This window comes from Notolabrus celidotus, chromosome 13 (genome assembly GCF_009762535.1).
Source record: "Notolabrus celidotus isolate fNotCel1 chromosome 13, fNotCel1.pri, whole genome shotgun sequence".
Lineage (NCBI taxonomy): Eukaryota > Metazoa > Chordata > Actinopteri > Labriformes > Labridae > Notolabrus > Notolabrus celidotus.
Window position 1 is genome coordinate 18,637,849 of NC_048284.1, and position 25,019 is coordinate 18,662,867.

Sequence of the window (25,019 nt, forward strand, 5' to 3'; positions counted from 1 at the left end):
ATCACCGGCCTGCAGTATGTCATGCCACTCCACCACCAGTGACTTTGTACCTATTCACTGAAAAATTAAAAAAACAAACAAGTATAGTTACATCTCCTTAAAACTGATGTAAAAGCTTGGGCTATATTAGGAGTCTGAAGTCATACAGAATTAAGGCAAGCAGGCAGAAAAACCTCCCATGCTGAGGACTCATCATCCATCATCCAGGGCTCCAGCTGGAGCACAGTGTGATCATGGTACCAGCATACGGCTCACATCTCTGGGAGTACAAACGCTCCACAGTGCACCTGGCCGGGGACACAAACTGGCTGTCTTCCTAACGGGACCCAGCATCTGTGGAGAGCGCCCTCTGACCTACCTGCTCCTGCTGGGAAGGAACTGCAAACTTAAAATCATGTCTTATACCAGAGCTTCAAAATGACTAGCATGATCCTTAAAAAAGCTACAGCTAGAAGCTAATCTTATACTACAGGTGGGAAACAGATAGTGAATTAAAATATAAGACACATTCATACTAGCAAATCTGTGATGCTACTATAACACATGATGCTAACAAAGCATGCTAACATATGGTAAAATAAGATAGCACTATAGTTTTTACAGTTACAAAGGTAATGCAGTTTGACTGCATCAGCTGTTTGACATTTTCTAATTATTTTCGTCAAGATATTTTATATCTTCAATCTTTTTTTGCTTCGATTTATTTTGCCATCTATAATTTAGAAGTTTCTTTACACCTTCTTGTACAGTACTCTATACACTTTAGATGGGAGAGTACATGAGAGTTTGCTTGTCAATTCTAGCAAGTAAAAGGTTACCATGGCTGTTTTCGAAACTGCCTACTATACTACTTACGTACTGATTTGGCCAAAATTCAGTATGTAGTAAGCTGTAAGTGAACAAGAGCAAAATCTGCAGTATGCCAAAACTCCCCAGATGCGTACTGAATGGAGAAAATTTCACAGTATGCATCGGACCAGTCTGTTTCCTACAATGCACAGCGCTGGTTCCGCTGTTTCTTTTCACTTCTTTTTTTTGATGAGGGGAACTCAGTTTTTAGGTGCTGTGAAAATGATTAACTTCCATATAAACTCCTTCTTAACTTTTTAACTTGTAAGTGATGCTAAAGAAGCAGTTTCACTATCAGCTTGGCCGTTGTTTACTTCCGCTTTCCGAAAGCGGAAATCCAGTCTGGCTCAGCGTACTGCAACACAGATCGAACAGAACAGTCATACTACAGACTAAATTCAAACGCAGCATGTAGTATGCTACCTACTGTCTACCTACTGGATATGACCCATAGCTGTTAATTATGCCTCAAATGGTGTGACTGTGTTATTTATTTATTTGTTGTGTTTTGTGACTGTATTGTTTATTGTTTGTTGATTCTGCGAACAGACCCTTGTGGCATATGAATCCCCCCCCCACAGGGGATCAATACATTTCTCTAATCTAATCATAATCTACATTTGTAGGTAGTATGTAGCAGGCCATTTCGAAAACAGCCCATGTTCACCTTCTCTTTTGGTTTGTTAGCATGCTAACATTTGCTGACTAGCAAGAAAATCTAAATAAAACCGCTAGTGGTCACTTAAACTGTCACAGCACTACTTGAAATGGAGGAATTTGTGAAATTAGTAAAAATGCTCATTGTGAGTTAGATTTCTTTAATCCAGTTAAAAATAGCAGTTTAAAGTTAAAACTTGTATTTTGCTACACCTCAATTGCATCTGCCCAAGCTGCTGCTTTACGTTAGCTTTGCTTGTTTCTTGGACCTCTGCTTATAAAATTCCTCCTCTGAATTAAGCCGGCCTTACAATAATGAAGGCAAAGTAATACATTCACTCAGGATTAAAAGTGCAGCCGCCAACTATGTAGAAATAGTATGTATATGTTTTGTTGTAACACACTGGAGTTAAATAAGTTTTTGGTATTAGCTGATACTTGTCTCAGTTTAAGAAATAGTTTGAAAGAAAAAAAAAAGGATTACATTTGACCATTAATTTGATGATTAATTGGCCCATGCCACCATAAAAGCTCTTCTATTACATGGCTGTAGAAGTCATGCATAGATGTCATATCTCTGTTGCTACTAACACATACACTTAAAGGAGAAACTGAAAGAGACACAGGATGTGAGAGCAAAATGCCGCAGACTGAACCAGAAGAACAATGCTGTTTACTACAGAAAAAGATTTGGGCCCTTGTCACATATGGACTCATGAAGTGGAACAGTGCTCACCTGAGACTTCTCTCTGCATCTGTCCCAACCCCACTGCTGCCTGTTTCTATGAAATTCGATGTTGTGCACACATGACTGATTCAGCGCAGCATTTGGAACACTGCACAAGCAAATCACATATTCACACAGTATGTAGTCCGGGCCCCACTTAATCAACTGCACACATCCTGGATTTCAGTCAATTACATCACATGGCAATGTGGTGCATTTTTTATCTCCACATGTCATCTAACACATTAACTTCGTAGCAGAACAAACTGCCTCAACGCACAGAAACTGGCTTCTGGTTAAGGAAGCTATCTTTGGCCGTGGGACGTGAATTAATCTGCCCTTGATTTTAAAACTTTGTGCTGCAACACAGCTTGTGGTATTGTAACAGAGCAGAATAATGACTCACTGAATGTATGAGTAATGTGGACTATGACCTTAAAATGTAATGAGAAAGCAGCAAACACCTGGATGACATTGGAGTCTCATGCCAACATTAAACTGTGGTATGTGGCTTTAGCTCATGTGATTTCTGACAGGTTTATACACTGAATGAAACGTGTCGGAAAACTGACGGCTACAACGAAAGGCACAATCAATTACAAGATGTGTCAGCTTTGCCCTCAGAGGCTACTGACAATGAGCTAACGCCAAAACTGAAGGCCTAATTCAAACCGGTATCTGATGGTCAAACAGCCAGGCAACCATTCATTAAACTAGCTGTTAAGGTTGCCTGTTAGCTTATAAAAAATATAAAACCATAGGGAGAGTATCCTGGGGTTCAAAGCTTTTCACCTTCTGTTTTCATGTTCGGCAACCAAAGCTGCAAGCCTGAGGCTGATCAATAATTAAACGCCTTTGCAACCCATGTTCTTCAGTTACCAATCTCGCCCCTTTTCCACCGTGTACTTTTATTTCCGTCCAGATTGGGTTAAATATAAGTGATCACAGAGGGTTTTTAAAGGACGCAGGCAGTGGGACAGCTCAGCCCAGTGATGATAGGCAGGCAGGGGTCACCCTCCTGTCGCTGTAAACATTCAACCAGACAGTGTTTACAGGGTTTGTGGGCGTCCCAGTCCCCGTGGAGGTCACAGCGACCACAGACATGCTTCCGCAGCCATTTCCCACAGAAGGACAGGACAGGATGTACATACAGGAGAGGGACCAACACATAAGATTTGCTCAAGTGACGCATCTCAAATAAGGCCTATAAATAGAAGCATAAATAATATGTGGCTCTAGTGAATTGTTCATCAAGCTGTCATTTATGCAGGTATTGAAAAAATACAGACAGCAATGTATCATGCCTTTGCTGAAATGATTGGTCCACAAATGCTGAATGTAAAGTATAATGCATTAAGCATATCTTACCCATCAAAAAGGTTTAAATATAATGAACGCACATAGCTTAGGTGGGTATAATTCATTAATTTGCTGACAAAATTCTGTGTTCTGTGCTGCGTTCTTAGATGTGACGGCTTCCTTCTTCTGAAGGAAACGACAGAGAGTGTATAAACGGGGAACGTCTGTACCGGTGTGGCAGGCATGAGGGGAAGAAAAAAAGAAAAGTCCTCTTCAGATGCCTGAGCTAGAAATCTATAAATAAACCCTGGGTTCTCTGTTTGGACACCTGACTATGGCGTTTATGCAAGAAATTACTGGCAACACTTCTGTTCATCTGTCTCCCCAACCCCCTGCTCCTTTTCTTATCAACCCCAGACGTAATTACAAGTCTGCATAGAGCCATCATAAGAAGCGTGGGGAGGATTTTATAAGATGCAGCGCTGCTGTCACAGCCTAAAATTTGGTCAGATAGGGACTGTAAGAAAATTGTGAGGTTGCAGAAAGGTTCAGAAAAGAGAAGTCAGACTTTTTGGGTTACACCAGGAGAGGCATTTTTTTCTTTTTTGCATGACCTAGATTTATTTTATTTGAGCCTTTCCTTCAAATGAAAAAAGAGAACAGAAGAGAAACAATTTAACTGTATTTCTCACCGAGCTTTTTTTTTACTAATTACCCAGCTGTGCTAAGTAACTAATTCTGATTAGTCAAAACCCCATACAATGGTAATCCTCAATAGAAGAGGGGATTCCAACGAAAACTTCATTACACGCATCAAATCAAATACATCCCTGTTAAGGACTTAGGCACATTTCAAATCTGCCTGTTTACAATATGGCACAAAATGTTAGTTTCTGTTAGAAATTGGCAAACATTGAAGCAAAAGCATTTGTCTCCGTCTTCAGAGTTAGGAAATAATGACAGTAAGATGCGCTGGACCCAACCATTGCTGATAGAGAAAAGTGGAGCAAGATCCTGTCCTGCAATCCAGGCAGGTTGGTGAGTGCATCTTTGCTAATTGCAAAAAACAACTTTATTGTTATAGCAAATTTAAGTGCTTTACAATGTAAAAAAAAAACTAACTCCAATGGCGAAAAACAAGACACAGCACATCATATGAATAGAAAATTAGAATAAATCCAGATAATAATATTCTCATCCCAAAAAGGAAGGTGAAAGAGAAGACAGTGATACTTGCAACAATGTTAAACATTGTGACATTTTCCTCTTATGTTTGAAGGTGTGTCAACTGCACAGCTCTCAGAAGAAGTAGAGCTGAAAGAGGACTGATATGTCAACATAAATATTCCTGCATAGAACCAGAGCATTACCTTTAGTGGAAATGTTCAGTTTTTATGTAATCTATAAAAACTAAGCAGGCTAATGTTTTAACTTAAGACTGAATTAGCATGTTAAATTTAGCATTAATCTGTCCTTCCAGGAGACTTTTTTCAACTGCAAATATAAATCATTTTAAAATAAAAAGAAACATCTAAAAATGTATATTGTGTCAATTTATCTATGTCTTTAGTTGGTAGCTGGGTGATAAGAGGGATAATGTATAATGAAAAAGATGCTGAGACGAGAACCCTCAGCTTCACACCAGAGTCCTGCTCACTCTGTCAGAATTAATATTTGCATAACTCCCAGTTCAGCAAACATTACTGCTAACATAGTAGTTGTTTTGGTGTTGTTTGAGGGCTGTAATTGCATCTCCTTGCTAGATGTCCAGGACAGTAGTTCTAAAGATAAAGGGAAAAGTTTAGTTAAAGCTAGGGTTAGTAGTCACGGAAAACTAGTATGAATTTGAATGTAGCATTTCCTCAGGACTCTGTCTAACCCCTCCCCCCCTCCCCTCAGAGCTCCTCCAAAACAACACGCCCACTCATATGCACGAGCGCCGCTGATTCACGACCATATGATCGTGACTGATTCAAAACCAGTCCTCAGCACATCGGTTGTGTTTTGCTCTAGGTAACTCATGTCTCACTCAGCGTTAAGAAAGCACCAAAACATTATCATAGTGAAAGTTAAAAAAACAAACAAACATGAAATGTACGCGCAGGAGGCGGGCAGAACGGCAGGACAAGATTCGATTGGTTTCATCATTTGGCTCCTATAGGCAGGGATTGGTTGGTGTTTTCCCAGGTTTACTCAGGCTGTAGATAGCGGCTTTTTTTCCACTCTTTTTAAAGAACACATTATGTATTTATTGTCATCGGGACATAAAGATCATTTTATCCAGTATAACAAAAAGTGTATCTAAATCTGACTACCAACCCCAGCTTTAAACCGTCGTCAAAATTGTAGCTTAACCATATTTCAACCTAGCTTGACATGCTGGACCTGGTTCACTCAGCTGTAACAGATCAATAAGATAAGATAAAATGCAAGAGTAAAATTGGAGTCTATGGGAAACACTATTACATTAAAACATTAAATTGTATGACTTAAATAGTCTGCCTGTTTTAGTTTTACTTAAGACTTTAACAATGTCTATATTTTTTTTTATTAGAGATATAAAAGAAAGGTGGTTTCAGATATTTTACAAGCCAGTATGAGTGAGGCTTTCTTGCTACACTGAGAAATTTCAACGTCAGTCATGAAATAGAAGGTATCTTCATTTAATGCACAGGCCGTTATCCACAGATGTCTCGTGCTACATAGAAAAATCCTCCCGGATAACCTTAATTTATTGACGTATTAAATCCAAAGCATGCCAGCTATTCTTTACATTTGTGCATTTTTAATTCCATAATCTGGTAATATTACAGATATTATGGTGCTGTTACATAATGCAGCTCAGTATCTGGTGCCGTCTGTTACACCAGCGATAGGAGTAGTGACAGGACAGTGCAAAAAAAACACCCGCACTGCAGCAGCCTGAGCACATTATTAGACATACAGGCTGAGGTGGAGCAATGAAAATATTCCAACAATCCTATGTTGATTAAATCTTAAAATAGATCACTCTGACACAATGCCATCATGTATTAATCAGCCAAATAAAAATATTATGATGTGAGCAAGATGTTTTGGCCGGGCGCCTGGCACTACCTTCTGTCACAGCCTGCACACAGACCCACGAACCTGCCAGGTCATTAACAGAATAACGTTTGACACTCCAGTACAGTCGTCGAGAGAGTCTTCAGAGGAGAGCGATTCCTCCGGGTCATTATTAGTCCATTAGATAATTAGCTTGCTCCAGCACACATCAGTGAGTGCAGCATGACTCGACTACGACTCAGCCGTTCTTGCAAACATGACAATATCACGAGTCGCCTTATGGGAAAAATCTGAACAACAAATGCACGAAAAGAGCAAGAGGCTTGGTCAAAACAAAATACATGATCCTCTTGTTGGGTCAATACTTTCACATGCTTAAACCTCACATGTACAGCCGTGCTCACATGGTCATGTAAGCACTTAAACGCATGCAATTTCACCTGCATGAACACACTCACATACCTATTACATGTCTACTTTTAGCATGAATTCCCCAAAGCTTTTATCTGGTGAGTGTGTGTGTGTTTGAGAGAGAGCTGTGAGGGCTGTTAAAAGAGGCCAGAGCAGGTGGACCAGAAGAGTCCTGGTTCAATAACCTGAAGGGGACACCACTGTGAAACGTATGCATTCAGCTGTGTCTGGGAATAGGTAAACAAGTCCCGAAGGGTGGGGAACAAGAGAGAGCAGAGCTACTTTACTGCTGTGACTGTGCACCTTTAGTGCCGGGGAAATGTCCTTTCTAAGCTTTGGTTATGATAAAAAAAAAAAAACAGCATTAGCCCAAGCAGAACGGAGAGAAGGAATGAAAGTCTAACAGATGCAGCATAGACTAAATAATACCTTCATTCCCACATGCATTCAACCACACATTTACCTACAAGGTAATAAAGGTTTCAAAAATGTGGTATTCATGAGGAGCAGCAAATAAACACTGTTTTTCTGTGTCCGTGCACGTCGCCATCTTCCAATAAATCGCAGTTATTTGTGATGACAGGAGAAGAAAAAAGACGTCAGAGATAAACAGAAAATAATGTGAATTCACAAACACAAAGAGGTCAGGTTTGTTAGAGCTGCACAGCACAGATACACGTTTCCTTTGCAGGTTTTCTTTGCCTGCGCTCCCCTCTCCTCGCTGCATTGTTCCAACATTGGCATGCGAGCGGGAAGCAGAGCGAGGTCAGTTTCCATTATGCACAGCAGCCTAATCCCTGCTTGTGTAATTCCTTTTAAAATAGGCTCCTTCTGGTGTTTCCCTGGAGTTGACCAACCTGCATTTCAACTTGGACTGGCTGCAATGCGCTGGCAGATTTAGTCCTCTCAGTGCAGCCAAAATTTCCCCCCGAAAAAACACCCAAAATAGTTCATCTCCTCTTTACCCCAATTCTTGCCTTTTGTCTGAACTTGTTATAAAAACATTGACACCAAATCAACACTGCAGCATTCATAAGGTTACCTACAGTTCTTCCACGCAACATGCTCAGCCCCTGCCTCTGAGCAGATTAGCACCTTATCTAACACTACGATAATCAAATCCTGTTAGATTAATTCATTGTAGAAAGTGTTTTAAAACCTCTCCTTTGTCATTCTCGTGTGTTCTCTGTTGTCGTCTTCATGCACCAGGCCAATTAGGCCACCCAAGTAGGAGTTTTCAATACAAGGCATTAGCCGCATCTTTATTAAAAGCAAATTATTCCTCCTACAGGACATTAGCTGCGCCGCTCTGCCCCCTCTCCAATTTTCTGTGCTGCATAGTTGGCATCAGTTTGTCCCACATGGGGAGGGGTAACATATGAGAGAGCATAATCTAATATTCTGTGTCCCCGAGTAAACCTCAAGTCTTTCCTTAGCAGACACGCATCTCCTCACTCAGCCTGAGCGAGGCTCAAAAAACCAAAAAACCATGAACACTGAAATAGAAACACTTTTGTTCCAGAGGTTTTGCAACTTGTCAAATTTAGGCGCTAAATTGGGGCACATGTGTCATTCATCATGGGACTGCTGCAGGGGGGAAAGCGTCTCAGGGGTGTTGTGACTCAAAGTCTGCATGTGACTGTTGAAAAGGAAATAATCAGAGGTTGTATCAGCCTCTTGTGCTGCACTCTTTTGTAAATTACAAGCACGTATTATAGGGGAGCAGGAGCATAAAAAACAGTTTGGACAGCACCTTGTGCTTCCCAGGAGTTACAGCCAATAAAAGAGGCATTTGTGATGAATGGTGCCTTAGCAGCACAAGTCTCAGGACAAGCAAATACAACATTAGCACCCCGTGAAATCCTGAGAAGGGCTCCCTCGCCGATCACGGAAATAATGATGAGTAAAAGGCAGGAAGACCAAAGCTGGCTGAGTGTAATCTATGCAGCCCACAAACAGCGGCTTAATTAAACAGCACTTCAGACGTTGCACTCACTCAGCATAAAACCAAAAGCCCCCAATAATAATTCTCATCCAATCGAGTGCAGGTCCATCCACGGCGAGCCATTCCCCCGAGGGGGGCCAGGCACCGCCGGTGCCATCACTGCTGGATCATCAGCACTGAACTAAGAATCGGGACAGACACGAACTTCTGATACAAACATGAGTCTTGCATACTGGAGAGACTTATATAACCCTCAGCATGAACCAAGATTTCTGTTTGCTTTTTGGGAAATGTGGCAGTTTTCATTGCACTTTTGCATCTTTACTTTGACAGACGAACAGCAGCTCTTTTGAGTCAAGCTTTCTTGTCTTCTTCAACATGGAACTTTCAACATTAAAATCTAGACAATACCTTATTAGTTTCTTTAAAATCTTTACAGTTTTACTGACAGTTTAGCATATAAATACTCTGTCAACCCTGGTCCAAATGACACTAAAAGAAAACATCAAAAAAGGGACAAATTTGTACGTTTCTATATCTTAAATGATAAAAGGTGATTTTGTTATGCTGGGTAACGTTTTCTGATGGAACTGCTACTGGTCTCCTTTTCTACATCAAGTAAATGATCATGCACAAACATTTTGGCAGTAGAATTTTTTCCTTTTTTTCTCTGTTTTTCAGACACCCCCTGCATTCACAGGTTTATAAAATGCTAAAGAGTTTGCCAGTTTCAAAATCATCCGTAAGACATCATCATCCTGTTTGCAAGCATTGGGTTGAATAGTGGAAAATAGGACTTAAAAAAAGGAGATGCCTTGTCATAGGGCTAATCTAGGTTCTTGTTGAAAGCATAAAGTCATTAAAGTCATGGAAATGGAATGGTGGGTCCAATTATTTCATCAGTCTATGGTAGTGGTGTCCAAACTTTTTTCAAAGAGGGCCACATTTGATGTTGTCAGAATACCTCAGGGCCAGTGGCTCCTGCTGTGACTGATGAATCATAAAAGTTATACATGAAATTTCTATTTAATAATTATTTCACATTTTTTCTCAATAAAACAGTAACTAGGAAGTCCTCAGTTCTCCACAAGCCACGTAAACATTAGCAAGCTTTATCTTCTTGAGGAAAATTTTTCTCATTGGGGTCGGGCAATGTGGGAAAAAATATTGTATCATTTTCCTATGACAGGATCAGGATCTGGATTTCATCACTTCTTTTTCATGTTGCTTTTAAGACTTCTCTGACCAGCAGACAACATTTTATAACAAAATTATTTTCCTGCGTTCTGAACAATTTTTATGCATCAAATTTTTCCTTTTTCTGTACAATTTCATGATTTTGATCTTGTATTGTGTCCTCTTTTGTGTCTTCTGAATTTTTACTGTTCATCAAGAACATTTTCACATCATGATAAAAACATTAATTTGAAAACCTGTCAACTTTAAGAGTTCATGTGTTTCTTCTTTATTGCCATCTTGCAGAATTCCCAGTGCTTTGGATTTAGACAGGTAGTCCATATGAACCTTTTGCGACGTTTCTGGATTGACTTTAGTTTTGTTTGTGCGCTTGAGAGAAACTGCAAATGTACAGATGATTCAGAAGGTGATTCATTTCTTTGCTATAAATAACTAAATTTAAGATGGAAGCTTGGGGCCATAAATAAATGGACCTTGGGCCGCGATTGGCCCCTGAACCGTACTTTAGAAATGCTTGTCTACGGTATATTGTGTAGAAATGGGATTATTCTGTGATATCCAGCGGTCAGATTCAGAAGTGGTGGTGCCATCGTAAAAGCAGAGCTCTGTTACGGCACTAATGCTAAATTTCAGGGTAAGAAGGGGACAATATTTTTGGCTTATCTTATTTTGATATATGATGTTCAGTCTGTCCACTCTTCAAGTAGGGTACCAAAACTTTCTTGGTAACTTGAAAGCCATGTAAATGCAAAGTGCTGGGTTACCTGCCAAAGACAGATGCCTAACGGATCTCTGTGACATTAGCAACAACAAATAGTCTAGAGGGAAACAAATCTGCATTTACGGGAAGTCAATCTATTTAATGTTTTCTTTCTGTAGGGCTTTACACAGCATTTCTCAAACCTCTACAAACAGAGTCTGTGACTGCAAAGCTGGCATAACCCAGTCAGAAAATTCTCAAAACAAAAGCCAGAAATTATATTTTCTAGAAGTTAAGTCCATGAAACATGTGATGAATAAAGCCCATTGTGTGATTTTTAACTTAGCAAAAATAATCAGCTTATTATGAAACTGCTTGAAAGAAGTCTCATTGTATTAATGCCTATTGAGTGATTTCTCATATGACCCATGTTGCTGCACAAAACTCCTTAAACATGTTCAACTCAACTGAGATCAAGTAGTCCACAATTGTTGGTCCCCTCTTTACAAAATAAGAGAATTTAAGTCAACTTTAGTTTTATGGCATAAAATATTACACAACAGTGAGTACTAAAAAGAAAGACACAGTGCCACTTCATAATCATCTTCAGTCAGAGCCAGTGTCAGCTGACACGTCTGAAGTCTGAAACTACAACAGGATTATTCACGAGACCCGACAGCTAAAGAGTCATATGATCAGCTCCCAGTGACCAGTAGAAAAGTGGTGGGGTGAGACAAAGGAGGAATGGAGCCCATGAGGAATGTGTTGAAAATGAAGCACAGTCTGGTGCCTCCGCTGACGAAGATGTTTGAATGGAAAAAAAAAAAAAAAAAAAAGGTAATCCTGGAGGATTAGAGGGAAAACTTCCAGCACATAATCTTGTCATTTGGCGCTCATTTCAAAAGGAACCAAACTGTGACTCTGAAAGAGTTCACACACAAATGGCCGCAGTAGTTCAGAGAATACCTCGTAATGGTTTAACAATAAATCCTCCATTTGCTTGTTTATATATTAAAACAGCAGGTGACAGATGAGTCAGTTATCCTTGAGGGATTCTGCCGGCTGCCACAAGTAATAAAGGAATAGCCTGAGAGTCCCTTCTGGGTCACTTTTGATGCTGCAAAATCGTCCCATACATTTTGTAATTACTTCCTAAATTATCTGCCCCCTGGGTCAGCCTCTGTGAGCTATTCAAGCAAAAAATACCAACACAAATCCAATATTCACTCCATCCCATTTATCCAAACAATTATTCAAATAAACACTGAGGTCAGATATACTTCCACTGTTTGACTTTGGACCGGGCATACAGTGTCTGACTTTGGACCGGGCATACAGTGCCTGAGTTAAAGATGAGTCTGCCCCAATTTTTTCAGTCGCACAACTGATTTTAAAGACGGGCTGAATTTCTGCTGGATCACGCATCATTTGCAGTGCACTGTATGAGTGCTGATGTTGTCCTGATCAGCTGCTCCCAACCCGTAGGATAGAATTCTGGCAAGTTAAACGATTTAGTCAGCCGACAGCTTACCTTTGCACAGTGAGCAGGGCCATAAGCCAGTTCCCCAATTTAAGATTATTTTGGGTCTGATCAGAACGGTAGACTGAAACCATGGCGACATGCCACATGATGTGGCCAAATTAAAAAGATATGTACACTGATCAGCCACAACATTACAACCATCTGCACAATCTACCATTTAATTACCAAGCTTCTACACTTTCAGTTTTTGACAAGTCAGGAATGCAATAATTGTACTTTATTGTACAGTTAAAGATTGGTTAAAAACAAACCAGTCATGCACACATGAATAATCTGTTTTCTCACTTGATGCCGGTTCCTGGGGGTTTTAGCCTCACCTTCCATCCTGTTATAATGTCACAAACGTTTTGTATGTAAAACCTGATTATAAGTCAGTTTATGTAGTGTCCTGTTAATGGTCTATTATCCTTTATGTGAGTACCTGCCTTAGGACTATGGATTCAATTTAGCTATTGTACTAATTCCAGCATATATACATTAAGGCATACTGTTGAAATGTTGATTAATGTGCATTGTCCTAATCAAATAAACTCAAATTAAATTAAAATGTTGAATTTGAATACTCTTACTTCAACTTCCCTCTGAAGGAGCTTTCAAAGGAAGCTTTATTGACAATCAATTGTCAATAGTCTGTCCTGATTTAATAGGTACAGTGTGAACACTTAGGTTGTTCTTGACAATTGAACTGTACAGCAGGAGAATGTGATTTATTTAAAACACACAACCAAAGCTCAAGTAATTACTTGTATAGTGGGAGTTGAAATTCCACCACAACATTTATACAGATGCAATGTATGCGAGGCTGTAGAGAGTTGTGGAACACAACATTAGGTAGTCCATAAATTCTATACAATTAATTAAGATAATAAATAATTAAATTAAATATAAATGTTGTTAAACAAAATGTGAAATGGTTTGGATTAGAATTATTTACAAATCTCAGTACACCCTACCTCTCATATGTAAAACACAGTAAATGTTGGTTACTCATATTTAACTAAAGAGATCCTATTGTATTGTTCCTTTGCCATCTACTTATTATTGTTACCCATCAAACTGTGTATATTTGTTTGTACTTCATTTAAAAAAAAAACAGGACAAATGGAAGCATAAATTCCTATACGTTTCCTGAAATGATGGGACTAACCCACAACACAGAGTCACACAGAGCTCGAGTCAACGCTGAGGAAATTCAAATGACATGGAAAGGAGAAACAAAGACAGACAAATTATTTTCCAGGTGCTTGTGTACCTTTCCAACCTATTCTGTCGTGAGAGACGTAAGCTTTGATGTTTATTCGTAGCAGTTGCAGATGTCAGCACTGTGAGTGGATCTGTCAGCATACGGTCGAGAATAACTAATTATAGTGAACGCTGCTTTCCTTTCAGATGCTCCAACATAATCAATACTGGAGCCTTTTAATAGCCCTCTCAGTGCTTATTACAGAGAAGTGATCCAAACTGAGTCAGAACAATAGAGCCCAGCACAGAAGTAAATTAAAGAAGCATCAATTCCCCAAACTTCACATCTTAGATGTTAAATTCACTTTTTTTCCAACATTTTTAATTACTGTTTATTTCTCTCTTTATTTAATTAGTTTACTTATTCATTTGTCAGAGGTCACCAACAGTCTCACCTATTGATCTACAGAATCAGTTGTGTTTGTGCATTAATTAGAGGATTCTGACCTTGTGCACAAAGATCATGATACTCAAATCTTTTCAGAATCTAAATTACATTTGAATAGAATTTCCTACACTCTCAGGTCCTGATTAAGACTTAATTTGTTCTTTTGTGTGTTGGCCTTGACTATTAATACATTAACAAGATCTTGACTATCGCATTAAAGCTGGGGTTGGTAGTCAGATTTAGATACACTTTTTGTTATACTGGTTAAAATGATCTTTATGTCCCGATGGCAATCAATACATAATGTGTTCTTTAAAAAGAGTGAAAAAAAGCTGCTATCCACAGCCGAAGTAAACCTGGGAAAACACCAACCAATCCCTGCCATCAGGATCCAAAATATGAAATCAATCAAATCCCTTCCTGCCGTTCTGCCCGCCTCTTGCATAGAGTACATTTCAAGTTTGTTTTTGTTTTTTTAACTTTCACTGTGATAATGTTTTGGCGTTTTCTTACCGCTGAGTGAGAAATGAGTTACCTAGAGCAAAACACAGACGATGTGCTGAGGACCGGTTTTGAATCAGTCACGATCATATGGTCGCGAAGCAGCGGCGCTCGTGCATGTGAGTGGGGGCGTTGTTTTGGAGGAGCTCTAAGGGGGAGGGGTTAGATGGAGACCTGAGGACAAGCTACATTCAAATTCATGCTAGTTTTCCATGACTGCCAACCCTAGCATTAGTGGACAAGTTACTAGTGTAGTTCATTGATTTTGCGCACATCAGGCACCACCTTAGAAAAATGTTGTGGCTAAATAGTCATTGGTTTTCACATTCAGGAGAAAAAAAACACTTATTAATTTACAGCTGGGTTTTCAATCCACCTGACAAAGTTATGAAAAATATTTACCCAGCTTTAAAGACTTTTGTCCACTAACCAGAGCTTTGTAGGGGAAAAATTGTATCTGTTTGCTTAAAAATGTTGAGCAAATTCATGCTTGTGAGCTAGTACATCAGCTGGCTCAGAGAAAGAAATTTCAAAGAAAGAGAAAAAGGAACCAAGAGACACTAAAAAATACTCTCTGGATCTGAGGCTAGCTGCTAGTTTCTAACTCTGTGCTGGTTCCATCCAAGCCGCAACCTCTGGTCTAAAAATATGAGTCCAACGCGGAAGTGTTAAGAAATGCAGTTCATTGAGGATCCGCTTGAGGCTGGCTCCAGAAGTACCAGAAACCACATACACACCAATTCAAAAAAGACGATCTTTCCAGCAGATATAAACATGTTTACAGCCTGGTACAAAAGACGAGCGTAGTCTGGTTAGCTCATTTCTCGATTGGCTCACACTGTAGAGGGGTATTTTTTTTAAACGCGGCAATTGTGAAGATGTTGAGTTCACAAGTCTTACATTGAGAGGCACAGCTGACTTGATTGACAGGCGGGAACACTGTAGCTGTTGGCTAGGAGGCTCAAACTCCGCCTCTTTACGTCACACTGGCTCGACAGCAGCAATATGGCTGCTGCCGAGGATTGGCCTCAAAACAGCTCTTCAGAAACAGATGGGTGACATCACGGATACTACGTCCATATTTTATACAGTCTATGGTTCCATCACTATAAGCATAGTCTTTCATATTACAGTCATTTGAAGAATTTTCAAAGTTGAATAGAATATTTTTAGTATTTCAGATCAGCATACCTGGCGCTGAGCAGTTCTTGGGCTCTGTTTCGTTCTCTAGTGCTGAAGCCATTAGCCGTCTTCCCCAGTGCTCAGAGTTCGGATGTCCCTCCACTATCATCCCATGACCTGCAACAGAAAAAAACACACGTTTACTCATCATACAATTATCATACATACAATTATCTTGTAGCAAAGATTCAGATTTACAACACCTATTATCCCTGAGGTTAATGCTTAAAATCACCTGGAGAAAATACGCATTTTTTCCACTGCAGTGAAATCTGCACATTTTAAAAACAGCCATTTCAAACAAACAAGGGCACTCTTGTACCCTGCATGTTTCATGACCCAAAACAACAATTATGATGACTGTCAATCTAAATAAGTTCCCCTCACTTTAATCCTAGAGAAGTTTTCATTCATGCAGATGTGAAATTTCATCTGGTGGCACATCAGAACATCATCACCGTGCAGCTGTTATGCTGCTCTGTTTTTAGGTTGGGAGAGTTTCATTTTACTGCTCTTAAGCCGCTGTAATGAGGACATAAAAAAGTGCAATCCAAAATCTGTTATGTAAAATCATTCAAAAATGAGCAGAGCAATTTTCATAAAATGTCGCCTTATCAATGCAGTCTAGGATCCAGAGGCAGTCTTGTTCAGCATCACCAGTCGAACTCTGTCTGGTTTTTCATTCTTACATAACGCTGACATAGACTTGAATGCAGCAGTTGACTCACATGATGTCAGTGTTTAGTAATGTTACCCTCGCCACGTGAGTGTCTCTGTATGATCAATCGTACTTCCTCGTCTGGTGACAACTCTGAGGCAATGACAGTTAGAAAAAAGGGGGAAATCCGATATTTAAGGGTTACAAATTGAAGAGCTGGGCTTGAATTGACAATGCATGGACATTTGCGGATATCTAAGTGCTTACAACAATCAAATGTGTACAGAACATAACAGACCTGGACCAATGAATAGACTTATATTCACTTATTATAAATGCTGATGCATTATTTTAGTTTGACTGCAGCCAACTTCTTTGATCTGCCAAGAATCTTTAGAAATCAATGATTCATTGTATCGTTAGAAGTTGTCAGAAAATCCTTAAAAATACCACTGACAATGTATTAAAGGCCCACGGTGAAGACATTACATTACTTGCAAAATACAGCTAAAGACCCAGCTCTTTAGGAAACACTATGCACTCAGCTAGACTATTCTCCACTGTTGTCCCCAGTGGCAGATCATGTCTTCCAGCTACAGTTGACTCGCACTGTCCTGCTCTACTCTGGGAATCTGTGTTTAGCTCTGGAGTGACCCAGCACTTGGTACCTTGGTAATTATTGTGGTGATGACAAGTTCATTGTTGATGATAATGGAAGGTCAAATTGTTTGGTTGCTTCATTTGTAGATGTTCCTTATTTTACTAAAATAAAAAAAATAAAAAATCCTTATTTACTTTAGTGCATTGCCTTTACACTGCTTGGCAGTACCTGCATCCAAATGGACTTGTAGCACTTTGTTACTCGTACTGATCTTGTTTCCTCTTGTCTAGATCTTTGCTTGTGTTGTTCTTGTTCTCGTATGTACGTCGCTTTGGATAAAAGCGTCTGCTAAATGACATTGTAACATTAGATGTTAGCTTTGTCTAATGAACATGAGTGTGATACCAATAAAAAGATATAATAAAATAATCTACACAAAATCTGTGGAAAAATAGAAAATCCAAAGTCATATGTCTTGCAAGCCATATCACTAACATAGGTAATTTAAGTGATGTAAAAGAGATAGTAGTATTGATCCCAGATGACAATCATTTCCCAAACAATTAGTTATAGTGCACAACTTAATCAAACTTTGACCCTTTTTACATTTCGAGCCATGTGTTCCACGTGTACGGATGTGTCAGTCTCAAGCTGTGCCTGCATTTGAAAGCAGTGTTAATTTAGGGAAACACACCTGTCGGCTTAAAATTACAGTGAAAGCAGTTCATTTAGTTTTGTGGGTTGCTGGACTTCTTGGATAAAATATGATTCCTATATCTAGAATTTCATACATGAAACCTGCAGCTTTTTCAAAGAGGGCTGAAACCTATTTTGGACTGTTAATCATTCTCTACTCTCCCGTCTTCCAGTTTGTGACTTTCTGGAGTCATCTACCTGGACCTGATGTTATTTTTGGTGCACTGACACAGAAATGTCTTCATTAAATGCCTTTCAATCCTGTTCAGTTGGACAGACTGACGATCAGCAGGGACCGGACCAACAGACTGTACACGAGGCGACTGCAGCTGTTTCCCACAGCTCTCCAATCCAAGAAACTGAACCCCGAAGTCATCACTCCAACCTGTTCCTCCTCACTAACCAGCTCACTTTCCCTCCTCTGCTGCCTCTGGTCTACCCTTCCTGTGTGTTCATATCATTCTAGCAATGCTAACAATAAAGCACTGTCCAATTTAATAGCGGGGGAAGGACACGGCTGCCAATTTTTTTTACAAACAAACATGTGGACTCTGTGCCAAGAGATGATCACTGTGGTCACACGCTGCGATAGAAGAGTCATGTGTTGGGCACAAGGGCTCATATTTCACATTAACATGACAAACCGGTTCAGACAGAGCAGATTGTTTTAATTTTCTGGGGGTTCATGATTTATTAAAAGATCTTTCTCCAAGAGCTACATCTAAATGTATTACAACTCGTTACGTGTAGACTCATGTGACCACAAAAATAAAATCTTCTGGTTTTTACCAACACTGGATCTCCGATGTTTCTAGAACAACCAAATAACTCAAGATGAGCGTGCTCTTTTGTTGATGCCATAACTAGGCTGCTGAGTGCACTGCGCTCTCCCTCCAGCTAAGCATGTGAAATGGAAAAAACAACGAGGAAATTATTTTGTCAGAACACTTCCAGACAGGCCTGAAGTGAAATTAGGGCTGCAGTCTTCTGAGGGTGTGACTCACTTTGATTAAGCATCTTATTCTCTGTGTTCAATGACCGCAGTGTTTTGGGGTCAAGAATAATTTAGTGGTTTTTGATTAGCCCTAATCCACCCTTGTTTGTTTATCAGCAGGAAATCTCTTATGCGAATGATTATCAGGGGAGTTTTGGGGATATAAACTTGCGTGATTTGACATTGGGTTAATTTGGATTTTCAATTTAAAAGGTTGATTAATTCCTGGATCCAGACCAATATGGGACTTTTTAATTCAATACTTATTAAAAGAGGCAGAAAATTCACAGATTATGGATTTTTTTTGCAAATAAACTAAACTTTTGCGCTTTATCCATGGACTGTGAGCCAAAGAATCAAAACAGTACATCTAAATTGATTTTTTTTAAAGAAAGACTCTTTACAAGAATTAATCTTAAATAATTGAAAAATTCATCATTATTTGACATTTCCTGAATAAGCCAAAGCTTCTCTAACCTTAAATTTCATGCGGTCGCATCATACAGTTTGAGTCAGCTGCCACGCATCACAATGTCAATATGCTGTGGTGCTGCATTCATTGCTATTTTGAACAGTCTGTAACAAAGTTCATTGGTATTCTTTTTTACAATGCCCGTGTGATGGGTAAAGAGAAGAAGACATTAATTTAGGCCATCGGTTCAGTTACATTCTAAGATGACTGAAAACAAAACTGCTATAAAGTTCTCTGACGTGAGCATGAAGCTGTGGGTTAATCTGTAAATACATGCTAGTATTGTTAGCCATCAGAGGGGTTTCTATTTCTGAGTCTGCTGCTCAGTTTGCAAAAATTAGCTACATTTCAAGATAATTGGAAAAAAGCCAAAAGGAAGACTAAATAAAGGGAATTGTTTGATGTGTTCGAACGATCTCAATTAACCCCCAGGTGTTATTAGCTGACCTAGCATCTTGTTCCACAATAGTGATGGATGACAACCTGCACAGGTGACATTTTACATTACATGTTTTGATAACGTGTTAGTTTTTTGGTTACAAGTAAATTGAAGACCAAATGAAATCAAGCGTAATCTAGCGAGGGAAGGAGTGTTTGGACCTGGAAACAGTTTTAAGCAGAAGTGTGAGCAAGCGTTGACTTTTTCTCACAATGTATTTAAACTTTTGTCTTCAAATGCACTATTAAAACAACCTTTGCTCCTCTTATTTCTCATCCCTTGCCCCAATACCTTTCCGTAGTTTTCACATCCATATGTCTACAACAACAGAAACACTGATACAAAGGCGCCAGTAAAACAAGAGTGAAATAATTACATTTACTCGTGTTACTGTAATTACAGTACTTGAGCATTGGGGGGGGGGGGGGGGGGGGGGGGGGCATTATTATACTTAAATATATGTAAGAGGTGACAGACAAATCAGCCTGAAAATATCAGCTGTCTTGCATGTATTTGACAAGCTGTAATAATTTCAAAACTACAAAAAAACAATCTTAACTGCTGAGCATATTGTCTTGCCCAATTTAAAGCATATTAAATTCTGCTGAATAAATCCCTAATTTCAGGCTTGGCTGCTCATCATGGTGAGGTCAAGGTCACTTTAAGGTCAAGGTCACTTTAAGGTCTGACAACTTATGCGACATGTTTGTTATTGATTATAGTGTAACCTTCAGCATGACATCTTAATCTTTAATTCCTCAGGTTTTTGTGGCTTTTGCTGGTTTAAAATAAAACATTTGATATCACCCTCGTAATGGGCACATTTTTTATATTATCTAACACTGACTAAACTAAATGATCAATCAAAAAGCAGAGTAAATCTATTGATTCATCTACCAGGACTGTTTTCAGTAGTTGTAGCAAATAAGAGTGTACAATGTTTGAAATTTCTGGAGCGTTGATTGAGTTTTTTTAACTTATTTACATTTGCCAGAATTTGTGCTACACTACATTGAATATGGTTTTAGATGTTGGGTAACTGCACTCAAAACAAAAGTAACATTTAAGAGATACCCTTGTTACTTTTGAGGATCAAAACTTTGACAAAAGCTATGAGTAAATCTTGATCAGAGTTTACTGAGCTCCAAAAGAGAGACGAGTGTGTGAGCAATAATAGCACAGCGGTAATGTCATCCTCCTGGTGTGCTCAGCAGGGGGGAAAGACCAAGGACAAGCATCCATCAATCCCTGTGTGCGGTGAGCATGCTCTCCTTAGAATAGTATTCACCTTTTTGCTGCCAAAAACATCTCCAACCCCTCCTCCTCCTCCTCCTTCTCCTCCTCCTCACCGTCAGCCTGCTGCAGCTACCTGTCAGAGCTGAGCCCTGCCCTGCTTCTAAAAGACACCTGTTCTACTCCCTCATGCAGAGCTCCATTCCTCTCTCACACACACTTACAGCCAGATCAGCATGCACAACAGCATGTTGCGCCCCACCCCTCTTTATGGAGATGTAACCCAGGAGTAGTACATCAAATCCCATCCATCTGGGCCGTTCAGCACATCAACACACCCCCACACTGCTATCAATCAAATCGGTGGTGCACACAGGTTTTTTTGTTTTTTTTATGCTGTGACATGACAAATGCTTGTCCCTGTGGTGATGGCTGTACAATGCAAAGGCCACAGCTATTCAATTAGGCAGATCAGATTATGGTTGGGAGCTTTGAGTCGTAGGGATTCATACAGCATTTCTATTTTTTTTTTCTCAGCTATGTCACCTTGAAATCCCCCCATAAACACCCCAGCCCCCACTGCTTCTTTACTCATGTTCAAAAAGGCTGAAACTCACGAGAAACAGCTTCAGCTTCAAATTCCCTCACATGACAATCAATGTGTGGGTCAGGCGAACTTGATTAAATAAAGGGGAAAATGGCGAGCCATTAGTAACCAAGGGTGTGTGTGTATGTGTGTGTTTGTCTGAGGGGGGTGTGGTGGGTTACTGTAGCTCCTAATGGCTGCCGTTGGAGATAACAGATTTGCACACGCATGTATGATATCACTCTGGAATAATCTTTTAAGCCTCTTGTTGTTTTTAATGTAATTAATAAAAACTCCAGATACATGCATTGGCAGTCTGACAGTATAGTTGTGGTGAATTATTTCACTCTGGGGACTAAGTGGTTGCAGATGGAGTGCCCCAGGGTCAGGAGCAGGGTCTCTGGGTTTGGGGATGGAAGCATTAAGAAGCGGGGAGGAAAAAATAGAAGCCATTCTCTTTGACCTGAAAAAAAACCCTGATTTGAATAGGACAAGAAGTCTCCCCTGCACAACAGAATATTTCCAAAATCCTTGTTGACATTGTCTTATTGTTCCCTTCACATGAACACAACTGCCCTGAGGGTGTGTTTCGTCTCGTTAACCTCTGATCCCCGCTGCTGTGTCAGATATCATTCTTCACCAGCAAAATGTCAAGGTTGGTCGTTGGATTACATAACTGAGTGTGAGGCTGTGTGGGATGCTCTGCGTGTCAGTGTTTGCACGGGCCTGAGGTAAGAGTTTGGACGTGCGTGAGTGTGTGTATGCGCATGGGAGGGTATGTTGTCTTGATTGTGTGTGTGTGCGTGTGTGTGTGTGTGTGTGTGTGTGTGTGTGTGTGTGTGTGTGTGTGTGTGTGCTCGTGCGTGCGTGCCTGCATGCGGGCATCACACGCATCACGCATGATCAGCCATCTGAGTCGTTTGCACAGCGTGCACACCTCAGGCTTCAGCTATGAATATTGCAACATTGAGCGAGCGAAAGCATCCCAATGTTTACCCCCTACCCCTCCCTCCACCTCCACCCCCCTTTTTAATAATCGTCAGTGGCCTCTGCGTAAAAATATCAACATCCATCGATGGCCACGCGGAACCTGGGAGCGTAATGATGATGATGATGCTGGGGTGTGATTGAGGTGATCTAGTGTGTGCAATGGTGCGTGAAGCCCCGGGCCAGCAGTGATCATGCCAGCATCATAAGCACGATCCTGAGCTCCAGTGTGGTGTGCCCGATGATGCGCCTGCTCCAAAACCAAATATCAGGGAGATTTGGGATGAAAAAAAGGCAAAGAAACCAGAACCAGATTGCATTCGTTCAGGGGTCGGTCACTGCATGCATGTGGAGAATGAGGTGTGCGTGCGCCGTGATTACGAGCTTGCCTCTCAAATTAAAAACGTGCCGCTGCCACGGCGCGCACACTGCGGCATATACGGGCAAACAAACGCATGTGCACTAATATAATAAGAGATTAAAGAAAAAAACAAATGCTCTGACCAGATCATATCATGTTTATCTGACTTAAGTCTATGATGGGCCAGAAACAGCGAAATCCCAGGGAGATGTTTGCCACATTTGGACGCAAAGTGCACACTTCATGCAAATGAGCAGGACATCACAATCAGAGGCATCGCACGCATTTTGGACAGGACCTGCTCCTGTTTGAAAATTCAAACAATTCAACACAGTTATTCCAATGCCCTTGACACTAAAGCATGTTTCTACGAGCAATATGCTCTCTGCGAGCTGTATCTCTTTAAATATGCTGAATTATCCACCCGTGGTGCATGATTTGACTGCAGATCTGTGCTCCGTCCACAGCTCCCCGTGCCCCGGTGCATCTCTGCCCCCTCTGCCCCTCCACCCCTACACACTCACCTGTCTTGGTTAACAGCGCAGACATGCCCCATGCCACGAAGAGGACACTGCAGATGAAGCACACCTGCACGAAAAGCATCTCCCTCCTCTTGCGAACTTTAAATATCTTCGCAATTATTGTCTTTTTGGACGCGCTCACGGTGTCGGTGTCGTCCCGCTCCATGTTTGCAGCTCGGCCCGGCGGCCACTTTTATTTTTTGCGTCCTTGAGAGCAGAAAGGAAAAAAAATAGAAAGGAACAGCCGCTCCGCTTTGCCTCTTCTTCACACGGAGCTCAGCCGGGATGTGGTACTCATTTCAAGCCGTCCAGGGCGCTGATGAGGAGTAGTGAAGCGGACAGTTTCCCCCTCCTTCTTGTCTCCGCCGCTAAGAAGAAAAACTGGTGCGCTGAGCAATGACACGGCGGTCAAATTCCGATATATGTCTCTGAATCAATTCAGCGCTCCTGAATTCGGATTCTGACAGAGGGTGAGAATTGGAAAGGCTCCCATTGCAATGTGCATCCCGTCCCGTGAGAAAAAAAAAATCAGCTGCAATATCCTCAAATCCGTGTAGTTTCTGCGTTTGGCATCAAATGCGCCAGTGTCCGGTCATAAACATGGGATGGCTCAGCTGCGCCGTATCGCGGAATCCACGCACCTGCGCCTGATAAGTGAAACCAATCTGTGTTCATCAAGGTTAATTGTTGGATTCGGGCAGCAGTCGTGCCGCTCGCCTGGCTCGGGCGCCTCCCCCTTCACGTGCATGCCTCCTCGGTGCAGAAAAAAAAGCCGAGCTGGTTGGAGAGAGAGAGAACTATCAGCTTCCTCCCTGCTTCCAACTGCTCTCCTTCCATGCGCCTGTCAATGCACCCAATGAGACTGGGCCCTGTTAACTTTCCCGAGGAGCAAACAGCCAGTAGAAAAAAAAACATGCTCCTCTTCCTCTTCTCTTATCTTCCTGCTGTCTACAGCAAATTCCCAAGACAGCTGGAGAGCTTTCACGTTATTCTTGAGTGAGATCAAACGGGTAAAGGTTGTATTTATGCGCAGAGGCAAGCCCTGTCATGCCACTAAAACACCAGAATCCCACCACAAGTGCTGTGTTGTGAAACCAATATCTAATATCTTTCTCTCCCTTTAATAACTGGCCCTCAACTCACCTGTTTTCCTTATTTTGATACCTTGCTGAATAATTGAATTTATAGATCTTCATGCTCACGGGCAAACCCGCCTTCAAATCTCCAACCATGAAATAATTTATCATGACCAAAGGTTTTCTTTGTCGAGATTTTAATGGGTTTTTAGACAACAGCTTCACACAAGCAGAGCTGTTTGACTGGAAATACTGACTGTATAATGAGGGGGACCTTTATGTTAGTGTAGCAGTAAATTAAACGTTGGTAAAACATGTCCTGCAGTCAATGATCATAATGAGCCAAACAATCATCATAATAAGGAAAAAACATCAGTTGTGCTGTAAATCCAGACAAGCACTTCACTTCTAAGCACCATAATTTTCCTCAAATGCTCACATCAGCTCAAAATGCAGAGGGAAGTTGATTTAGGCTCAGCTAACACTCCTAATTATTGTTTGATCTTTGGCAGCCCTGCAAATGTGTCACACATAGGCCAAGTGAGGACTCCCAACAGAGTCCTGGGGGCTCCTTTGTTTGATAGGTGAAGGTCAGGTATTTCTGCCTCACTTATCATGAAATCTATCTATCACTACCTGGAGGTGTTGCTTTTAGTGTGTCACCAGAAAAAAACTAGATGGTTTTATTCCCTTGATGCCAACATATATG

At 40.6% G+C, this 25,019-nt stretch overlaps 1 protein-coding gene across 2 annotated transcripts in view; it reads right to left on the reverse strand.

Annotated features, from left to right (window-relative positions):
* slc24a4b (solute carrier family 24 member 4b) overlaps window positions 1-24,314 on the reverse strand; it is a 60,053-nt gene extending 35,739 nt beyond the window's left edge. Inside the window, exons 1-2 of one of the 2 annotated variants that reach the window (XM_034698935.1) lie at window positions 23,238-24,314; window positions 15,696-15,803 (exon numbers count right to left, since the gene is read on the reverse strand). In XM_034698935.1, the coding sequence (XP_034554826.1) occupies window positions 15,696-15,803; window positions 23,238-23,400 (271 nt within the window). In that variant the 5' untranslated portion in view covers window positions 23,401-24,314. The remainder of the gene's footprint in view (window positions 1-15,695; window positions 15,804-23,237) is intronic. The other variant, XM_034698934.1, reaches the window with a different exon arrangement.
* Window positions 24,315-25,019: the final 705 nt, after the last annotated feature.